Raw genomic sequence first — 11,254 nt, forward strand, 5'->3', positions numbered from 1 at the left:
GCACCCTAGTGGTCAGCACACATCATAATGAGCAATCAAACTCCTGCTCTCCTGGTCAAACGCCCAAGGGGACACTTTGCATATTAGTCTTTTATATAGAGAGATTTTTATTGATTTCAGAGAGGAAGGGAGAGGGAGAGAGAGATAGAAACATCTATGATGAGAGAGAAAATCACTGATCGGCTGCTTCCTGCACGCCCGAGCCTAGGGATTGAGCCTGCAGCCTGGGCATGTGTCCTTGACTGGAATCAAACCCAGGACCCTTCAGTCCACAGGCTGATGCTCTATCCACTGAGCCAAACTGGCTAGGGCTGTGACCTATTAGAAAGAAATAGAACATCTAAAGAAGTATATTAAGCATCCCATGAAAGTTTGAAACTAGCAAGCCCCTTTCTTAATTGCTTTCCTTCATTTTTAGGGGATTGGTAAGGAACTCTTATTCCTGTTCCATGGATATTTATTTCACAATTAAGAATACACTGTATATTTTTAAATCAGTAGTTTTTAAAAATACTTAATGACATAACAATCAAAAACAAAATATAGCTTAAAAATGCTTTTCAGGCCCTGACTGGTTTGGCTCAGTGGATGGAGTGTCAGCCTGCAGACTCAAGAGTCCCAGGTTCGATTCCAGCCAAGGGCATGTACCTTGGTAGCGGGCACATACCCAGTAGGGAGTGTGCAAGAGGCAGCTGATCGATGTTTCTCTCTCTCATCGATGTTTCTGACTCTCTATCCCTCTCCCTTCCTCTCTGTAAAAAAATCAATAAAATATATATATTTTTTAAAAAAAATGCTTTTCAGGAAAAAAGTTACTACCTTTTTATTTGTCTTGCTTATAGATATATAAATAATATAAAGTAAAATTCATGATTCTTAGGTGTATAGTTTGATGAATTTTGGCAAACAGTACAATCAAGCAAGGAAATATTTTCACCATCCCCAAAAGATTTTTCATGCCTGTTTTCAGTCAGTCCTCTCTTCCACACTCGGCTCTAGCAACCACTGATCTGTTTCAATAGTTTTGTTTTTTCCCCCAGAATGTCACATAAAATCATACAATATGTAGCCATTTGAGTCACGTCTTTCATGTAGCAGCATGCTCTTGAGATTCTTCCACGTAGACATGTGTCAGCATTTCATTGCTTCTAATGAGTCGTACTCTGTCTGTGGATGTATCATGTTTGTTTATCCATTCGCCTTATAAATTCTTTCACTGTTAATAATTATGTTATTATTATAAAAATGTAGCTATTATTCTAAAGTACTTACTATGTGCCAGGTACTATGGTAGACTTTTAACATAACTTAAATGATTTAATGCTGCAAATAACAACATAATATTTTTTACACAATAGATCCAGACTTTAAATTAAAATCCTTTCTCCTCCTCTTAATAGTTTTATGGCCTTGACAACCTCTAGGTTTACACAACTGTGTAAAGGAGATGATAATGATAATACCTCATAGGGCTGTTGTGAAGATTAAATGGGTTTGTACCTATAAGCACTTTTAACAGTGTCTGGCTCTTAGTGTCTAGTAAATGTCAGTTATATTTTGTTGCATACTTTTAAACAGCCATATAAAGTAGGAGTTAGTATCCCCAATTTAAAGAGGAAACAGGCTCAGAAAAGTTTAGACTTCTTCAAAATCACATGATCACCAAAGTGATAGATCCATAATTTTAACCCAGCCTTATCTGTCTTCAAACTTGGTACACACTGCATGAAAAGACACTACTTATTATTAAATTGAAACCACTGAATCTTTCTCTGACAATGTGGCAAACTAGATAATCCGAGGTATCCTTTCACTGAAATACAACTAAGTCCTACACAAATTACAAATGTTTTTGTTTTTTTCTCGAGTGCACACAAACCTGAATTCGAAGTTACTGGAATTCTTTCGGGCCAAGCAACAAGCTGAAGCCAAAGCAGGCACCTTGCTATGGGAGCAAATGACCGAAGAGCAGGGCCGTCTGAGATAGAAATGCTGCTTGAACACAGCATTGGAAGACTGCCTTAGGCCTCTAGGACCTTGGGTAGTGCCGTCTGACTCAGTGAGGAAAACCACACAAATTCTTTTCAGAAGAAAGGCCTCAGGTTTTTCAAGAACACGTTATTTTAATATTATTGAACTTTTCTGCAAAGTAAATAAGAAAATATTCCCAACTAATTCTTTAAGGCTAACATAAGTTTGATTCTAGAACCCGCCCCCCCCCCAAAAAAAAGCAAGAGTTTGACAAAAAAATTACAGACCAATTTTATTCCTGAGCATAGGTACAAAAACCCTGGACAGTATTAGAAAACTGTATCTAGCAATGTATGTTTTAAGTATATACACATATATATATATTTATATATATATAAAGCATTCAAATACTGTTCAGTATGCTGTCCCAAGGACCTAAGTCATTTAAAAATGAACTGTCTCTACCTCAGCCTCACAGTACAGCATGGACATTTGAGTACAATACTCTAGGTGACTTTGAAGATGTGTGCTATCTTGCAGTAGTTTTCTAACCAAAGTATTCCGTAGAAGTAGACTTGGGCCAGCTGGTTTTCTTTGTTTTAAAGAGTCTCTTTGAAGCAGAAAATTAAACTCTTCTTAAAAGTTTTGCTGTTAACTAAAGAGTTCCATTTCTATGTCAGACAGTGCTCTGACACATGAAGAAAACAAGCAAATCGATTATGTAAATAGGTAGACAGCTTATGAAACACAGACCAATGACCCTTGGAGTTCAGAGGATCAATGTTGTAAAACATAGATACTTCCTGACAGCTTGCACACAGGCTCTGTTGATCTGCAGGGAATCCGTATATATTGACTCAACATTTAAACTATATGCAGAGATAACATTCATAACAATTTAGGAGTGTAAGGTATTGTAAATGAATATTTATCCTAACAGTCATTATATAGGTATGGAGGAGTTGTGTGGCCACTAAACATTTTCTTTTCTGTTGAAATAAAATCCTAAAAGGAGAGACTAAAATGTAAACTTTATTGGCACAATCGTTACTAATAAAAGACAGCCAAAGACATCTCTCTGAAAGACATTTGACTGAACATGTATAATTATCACGTATCCCACAAGGATAATACGGCAAAGCAGCAGCAGCAGCAGCAGCCGAGTTTATATTTGAACATCTCCGAGTACCCATTTCTGTATTTTCCACTACTTCAGGACGGACAGTACCATATGGCTTCCACATAAGTGGACCTGTTACTAATAAACGAGGACTGATGTGTCATTACGTTTTCAGTGATTCCTCTGTGAAACACCCTGGGTTATTTTACATGGAAGCATCTGGTTCACATGTGTACAGTGGTTATTCTGTGGTGATTGACAACTGTATTCCTCTCAGAAAGTCCCAACTGCACAGATGTGAGCTCTTACCTTCTTATACAGACAAAATCTGCATTTGAAAAATCCTTACCTCGATCCCATATACGAACATCTCAATTTCCTACACATGCGCACACATACAACACTTTTACTGTGGTTGGAATATAATATAAGCATTTCATGCAGTGTATTTCAATTGTTGAACAGATATATGTCGGCGTCTTTATCTCTTTTTATGTTTGTTTATACCATGACATCTGTTTTAGATTGTCAGCTCAAAGAGGGTAGTGACCATGTCAATTTAATATTATGCAGACAGTGTCCAGTGGAGCATAATTCACTTTCAAATGCTTGCTAAGTATTGTCAATCAAGGCGGTGATGTTAATGACTTTAAGGAAAAATAGAGCTTATAATCTGACTTTAAGCACACTTTTCACTTTAAGAAACGTTTGCTGTAATTGGCCCTGCTTTCAATTTCACACATTATAATTACCCAAGGAACACATAAAGCTGTGTTGTTTTGAACAGAATTAGTTTACTTTATGTTAGAATAATTCTTTAATGATGTGTGGTATGAGATCTCAAAGCGGCAGAGTTCAGGCCCTGGCCAGATATCTCCATCTGTTAGAGTGTCATCCCATACACCAAGGTTGTAGAGTTGATCCCCTATTAGGGCACATACAAGAATTAATCAATAAATGCATAAGTAAATAAAACAACAAATCTCTTTCTCTCTCTCTCTCTCTCTCTCTCTCTCTCTTTCTCTCTCTCTCTCTCTCTAAAAATCAAGTTTTAAATAAAGAGGCAGAATTCAAGGCAAATTTCATAAGGGATATAGCATTTTAGCTGACCCTTCAAATGTAGGTAGATTTGGGGCAGGAAATAATGAAGGGAAAGACATTTGAGGCAAAGGAAAAATGGGAAAGGAGTCATGCCTTGGCCATTTATAAATTGTGAGACCTTAGGTGAGTGAGTCATTCAAATATCTAAAGTTTTGGTTTCTCATCTGGAAAATAGAGACCATAACAGGACATAGGGTTATTGTGACAATTACATGAATAAGGAGCTTAACACAGTACCTGCAATAAGGAGAACATTAATAATCTTGCTATTACTCTGAGTGATAGACTAGCAACTTTGAATAGACTTTCAACAGAATTTTGATTGAATTAAAAAAAGACATATACTAAAATATCAACAAGTGAATGGACAGGATAATTTTTATTTTACTTTTTCTGTTATGAAGTTTTTGAATTTTTTGTAATATGCATATACTACTTCATATACCAAAAAATAAATGATTTTGTTATTCTTTGCATTCATTAGGATTAATATAGGATTTAGAATTTCTGTATTTGAAACCTAGTCTTCTTAAGAAGCAAGTAGGGTAATTCATTATTTCTTTTAACCAAATGTTTATCTTAAGTAGTAACTATTTTATCCGAAGAAACATTTCAACACCCAAAGTAAGTTAAGAAGAGGAGATAATTACTGAACATGTAGTTTCATAACTTTGGATGAAACCTAAAAATTGAATAGATAATTTGTTACACGAACAGCAAGAAACTAAACAGCTGCATCCACACTGGTGAAACTATCACTCCTGGTCGCCATTTCCTTAGCAATCTCTAACCTCCATCACTGGATATTATTTTCTGCCCACCTTTCCCCTCTTTTCTTGATAGCCAGAAGTAGAGTTCTGCCTTCTTTCTTTGTGTGTCCTTATTTTCCTTAATTGCACCACTAGGTTGTGTTTTTAGTGCTGGCTTTTTTTTCAGGCTAGTAAATATTATATTCATGGGAAAACATACCGGCCGGGCAGGATGATGGACTTTTCAGAATTTATAACAAGTTTGAAAATAAATATTTGTTATTTGTAAAAATGAATAAGCTTCTATTTTGGTTGTGGGGAGAACTCTAAATTTACTCTGTTGACTTACCAGGGATATAAGAACTGTAGAAAAATGATCTCTATTCATTGAATGCAGTTTGTTGAGCACCTATTATGTACTAGGTACTAAGAACAAAAGAGTCTAAATCTATTTAAGCTCCTCTTGACTTCAGAAGGAGATGGGAATCATAAATGGGGCACCAGGAATCTATTTCCTTCAGACTTGTCACTTCAGAGGGGTCCTTTTGTCTTATGCTAATTTTTAAAAATTAAATGGATCTCTGTGTTCTGGTTGTGCAGTGTCTACAGGCTGCAAACAAAATTATACAGGTTTTTCCAGGTCTGACTTTTTAATTGAAATACTTCAATTCTCTATTTTACTAAGGAGAGAAATCAACTCTTGAGACATTTATGGCCAGAGAAAAATGTTCAATGTGTTTTGAGTTGACATTAAAAACTTATGCATGTATTAATTATACTTTTATTCTGTATTGTATCATTTTATTCTCCTGTGGACTATATTTTTAAATATTTAATTGCATGTCACAATAATTGTGTCCCTCTTTATGGTTATTTTGACATTGGCACTCCCAGAGGGTAGTAGTTGTCATGCACCTTAGCATTTCAGTGAAGGTGATGTTGTCTGAACTTGGCTTGCTCAAGATAAGATAGGACACGCCCCAGGTCTAGTGGCAGCCAACCATGGCTAATCAATTGTATGCAGTCCTGAGGCCAACGAGGGTCCTGTGTGGATTTATTTTTATTAACCTGTGCAGTAAGTGTGGTGTAGGCTTTTTGAAATACTCATAATCTCAAAAGCATCATCAATGTTTGGGGATTTTAAATTGGTTATTCTTTTAAATTAAAGAGCCATTAACAGGAGCTCTTTCGTAGTTTACACAATATTAGCAGCTAATATTAATAGTTCAACTGTTTTGTGAGAAGATATAAGCATTTTCGTGTTCAACACTTTAAGCTTTAGACTATCTCCGAGGCAGATATTATTATATCAGTTTTCCAGGAGAGAGAACGTAAATCCAATTAGGTTAAATAACTTGCCTAAGGTCACATAGCTAATAAGAAATAGACCGGGGTTCAAATCTATGTGTCCTGACTTCAAGCCCTTCTCTTTCAGCCACACCAAGCTGGGGTGGCTCCTCTGCCTTTGAAGTTAGAAATATTACTCAGTATTGCTGGGTTAACTTGACCTCGTCTTAATTGCCTCTGAAGGCACGTTAATTGTGAATATTAACATATTTTATTTAGGTTCTATGAAGGACCACTGACAAGGTTTATACAACGTATAAGCTGTTCCTAAGCTGCCCTTCTGATTGAGCTATTTACCCTGCAGCTTTTTAAGGTTTTTTTTTTAAATTGGTTTTTGAGACCAGTTAACAGTCAGTGACTATGCCTTTCATCCTAGGACTCAAAAAGAACATTTACATAAATAAAGAGGTCAATTGATTGAGGTAGTAACGGCAGTACTGAAACTGAATAAAATTTAGTTACTAAATGAAGATATGTAGATTATAAGTGTAAATATGAAGGTATGTGGATCAACAACTGCTAAAATATGAAATCATTGTTAGTTGTATACACCCACTTATTATCAAATGGCCGCTAAAGGGAATTCCTGGGATTGGAACTTTCTACTATTGAGATTAAAACACATGTTAATAGGTAGAATTTAAAGGAGACAAAGGGAAATGAAAATTGGGATAGAATAATTAAAGAAATGGCTTGAGAAACCATCCTGATCTTGGCATAAAAATACTTAGAGAAAGAGCTTATTGTGTGTTTTTACCTTAATCATGAGTATTGCTGTTGTAGGCCCTTGAATTTTTGTGACCCAGAATAGCAAGCAACAGGTTAATTCTAAAACAGTTAAAGTAATTAAATTCCTTTCATCTTTCTTTATGTTCTAAAACCCATTCTGAAAGAGGAATTAACTTTTATTTTACTTGTGTATCTCTTCATTTTATTTTACTCGACGTGGAATATTTTAAAAATAAAATCATCACGATTTTCTTTTTCTCTAGGCTTGATCCTCCACTACCAGAGACTTTGAAAAAGGAGCTCAGCTCAACTGACAACATGTCCTTAGAGACTCTGAAAAACAGTAGTTCCGGAGACCTCTTTGATGAGATTTAACTGTCCCAGAAAAGTGCTTTGATGTTCACTAGACTATGTTTTCTATTCATTTTTTTAAACCGAAAAAAGTGAAATTTCAACTCAGCAGCAGCTATTACTTCATCTTACAATTTAATTACATACACACTGAGCTGAAACCATTGTGCAAAATGGATTACACGTGTATATGAAGATATGATTTGATGACAGTGGTACATTATTCTAAACTATTCATTCAGCATGCCTATAATTATATAAAATCTCACTTTTTGTTGCAAAGGACACATTTATCTTATTCAGTTCACACGTATTACATGTGCGAGCTGTCTAACATCCTGTCTAGGAAGATTTTGGAAATATGACAAATAAAATGTCTACAGGTTTATTTGTTTTTTTAACTACTGTATTCAGAACAGTTATGTTTGAGCGTTTTATTTGGGGAATGATGTATAAAACCTGTTTTTAGTTTGTACACAAACAACCTTAAAATCTGATGATACAATTTCTGATGCATTCAAGATTTCATATTCTTAATAAAATATGTTACTTAGCTTACCTTTTTTCTTTATTATATAACAGGTCTTCATAAAGTGGTTACTGATACAAATGTACACCTCTTTTTATTTTTTTTAAAATATGGAAATTATTGTTAAAACATTTGTTTTACATGTATGGGACCTTCTTTGGTGACAAGGATCTTATATTCACATTTCATATTCACCTCAATGACATCTGCAACAACTTTTTTAAAAAATTCAGTTCCTACTTTCTAATCTCTCATTTCATCTTCCTCTCTCCAGTTGGATTTCCATTCCTTCCATGCTACTTAAAGTTAAGAGTGACCTCCATGTTGATAAATCTAAAAATCGGTCCATTCTCATATTACTAATCCTTTCAGCAACATTTGATAGTCAAACACTTCTCCTCAGTAAACATTCTCTTCATTTGACTTTTGCAATAATATATGTTGTTTGTGTTCCTTTTTCTTCTGGACACTTTTTTTTTTTTTTAGGCTTCTTGGCTGAGTTCTTTTTGCCTAAAAATCTTCAGCCTTCTTGTTTGATTACTTACATGATCTCCCTAAGTTATCTGTGGTTTTAAATATCATTTATATGCTGATATTTACAAAATTAAAGCATTAAACTATAGTCACATATATTTATACAGGATGAGGCAAAAGTAGGTTTAAGGTTGTTTGTATGGAAAATAATACAATAATGAGATTGCATTTCTGAAGGTTTTTATCAGCTTAAAATTTATAATTCTTGGCCCTAGCATCCAATAATATGGCTCAGGCTACCTTGGGGATATTCATGAAAGAAAAGTCACATCTCCAGAAGAGATATCTTATGTAGCATTAAAAGGTCAAGAAACTACTTTAGAAAAGTTTTTCTTTTTTTAATGGTCTATCACTCAAACTTATAAAATACTCCATCATATCTGGCCAGTGTTGCTCAGTGGTTGAGTGTCAGCCTATGAACTAGGAGGTCATTGTTCAGTTCCCAATCAGGGCCTGTGCCCAGGTTGTGGGCTCAGTCCCCAGTTGGGGGTATGCAGGAGGCAGCCAATCAATGATTCTCTCTCATCATTGATGTTTCTATCCATCTTTCCCTCTCCCTTCCTCTCTCTGAACTCAATAAAAAACATATTTTAAAATAAAATACTTGACCCTGTGTTTTGGAGCTGAACAGCTCTTTGTTGATTCAGTTTGATTCAACACATGTTTATAAAGGATCAGGTAGGCACAAAACACAGAACTGGGCCATACAAAGAATTTAATGATAAATCCATCCATTCACTAAATATGTGTTAAGCATTTGTGGCAGCCCCTGGTCTGGGCACTAGATGTGGCCATGAATAATATGAGCATTCTGTTGCCATGGAGCTTATGTTCTAGTAAGTGAAATTTGGGGCCTGCTCTCAAAGCGTGGAGTATTGGGAATGGGCTTAGGCCCAAAATCACTGTGTAATGAACTATAATATCAGTAAGTGGTAGGATAAGTGCACAAAGGGAATAATAAGTGTAAAGTTATAAGTGAGGACCTACAGAAGATAAAAGTTCCAATTAAAAGGTTAAGAGAACTTGGAGTAGGCTGAGGAGAGTGTGTTGGCCAGGGGTGTTTAGGAGTGTGATATTCATTTATGTAATAAGGACGTGACAATAATTGAGCTGCACCGTTCTGCCTGATACTTCCTTGGGAAGTCATGGACTGCCAGAAAACTTCAGGTCATAGGCCCTTCCTGGACAGCTGGGAATGGACAGTAAGCCTAGTCAAGGGCCCCTTGGTAGATACTGCCCAGAAGAGCAGCTCACCCTCGTCCTTTTGTGTCTTGTTCTTTCACTCAGCACTATTTATAGAATTCATTTTTAATAAGATGAAGCTAACATCTAAGTTCATGTAAGGCCTCATGAATTTACCTATAAATCAGGAAATAAAAAAAGTAGGTAGTTACTTTTGGTTAAGAGTGATAGAACCACAAAAGAACTATTCATGCATCCATTTGTAGCTATAGTCTGAATTTAAAATTTTCACTGTGATCTGACAGCTTCTGATATTTGCAAGTAGTTTAGTGGTAACCTGAAATGATTTTCTCTGTATTTTAATAACTGGAAAAGGATACCTTGAAAATTACATGACAACAAGCATTTTGTGGTTGCTTCATAACTGACCACCCACCATCTCCTTTTCTGACTCCCAACTCTTTGACCAACTCAAATTAAAACACTCTCCAGCCTACATTCTACTCATTTTTCCCTTTCAAATGTCCACATGTCCTCTCTTTTACCAAGCTTTGTCCTCACTTTCTAACTTTTCTCCCCTCTATTTGAATAATATTTTTTTCGACATGAATTTTATTGTTTACGTTGATTTTTCTTCCCTTCTGAAGCTGTCAGATCAACAGGGCTTTCATCTCATAGTGCCACAGAGAGCTATACTTTCTGAGTGAGGGTCTCTGTCCCTAAAGGCTCTTGGTTCTCTAAGAAAGGAGAGAGATTAGAGCTCTGCGCCCATCTTGATAGCAGCTATTCCTATTAGGTGCAGGAGCAATTTTGGTGGCCACTGTTCCAGTAAACAGAATATAGACTGGTCCTGAACGACTCACTTTTGATTTAGAAACAGTCTCCAACTTAATTACATCTGAAAAACAACACAGCCAGTCAAATAAATTATAGGTAGATTAGACAATATTTATGGAACTTGCTCATACAAGACACTCCTAGGAATTGGTCTTGCTCTGCATTTCTCCAGCAGCTGAGCCTAAGCCAAGGGTTTGCATGCAGTCAATTTATTTGGGAGTGTGATGCAGGCAGTGGGAGTGCTGGACAGAAACGATAAAAAAGGGAAGGAGGAAAAGCCAGGGTAGGGAGACCTTATCAAGGCAGCCAGCCCCATGGATGGTGCATGCTCCACCCCACCAGAATCTTCTGAAAGATATCTTGGAACCATACACCCAAGAGTGAAAGAGACAAGCATTTATCCATTCTATTAGTAGGACTGATGGGTGATTCTGAGTGGGGTCATGGGCACCCATTTCCTGCAGAATGCTGCTCATAGGCACCTTTGGAGGAATTGCTGTCGCTCTCCTCACTAACGCACTGTCCTTGTACCTCTTTCTGGAGGCTATAAGTGCAACTGTTGTGTTGGAAGCAGAATGTACATTTCTTCCCTAAGGCCTCAACACTTGGTACAGAGGTACCAGCTCTGGTTCCCAACCTTGGGAAGACAGGAAGGGAGTGCAGGTCACTACACTGGTGCCATTCAATATATGTTAATAATGTAAAGCATCGTGAAAGAGGGGCTTAAGCCCTGAACAAATACATTTGTGGACTAACCTTTATTCCTTGGAATTTTGATCCTAGGACAGTAAGAGTGATAGAGTA

The 11,254-nt window shown here is 36.4% G+C and overlaps 1 protein-coding gene across 2 annotated transcripts in view; it reads left to right on the forward strand.

Annotated features, from left to right (window-relative positions):
• The window catches only part of XRCC4 (X-ray repair complementing defective repair in Chinese hamster cells 4), a 210,967-nt gene extending 203,041 nt beyond the window's left edge, over positions 1 to 7,926 (forward strand). For both annotated transcript variants that reach the window (XM_006775506.2, XM_006775507.2), the window contains exon 8: positions 7,281 to 7,926. In XM_006775506.2, coding sequence (XP_006775569.1) covers positions 7,281 to 7,392 — 112 coding nt within the window. In that variant the 3' untranslated portion in view covers positions 7,393 to 7,926. The remainder of the gene's footprint in view (positions 1 to 7,280) is intronic.
• The last annotated feature ends 3,328 nt before the right edge of the window (positions 7,927 to 11,254 follow it).

Source organism: Myotis davidii, unplaced genomic scaffold (assembly GCF_000327345.1).
Source record: "Myotis davidii unplaced genomic scaffold, ASM32734v1 scaffold44, whole genome shotgun sequence".
Classification (NCBI taxonomy): Eukaryota; Metazoa; Chordata; class Mammalia; order Chiroptera; family Vespertilionidae; genus Myotis; species Myotis davidii.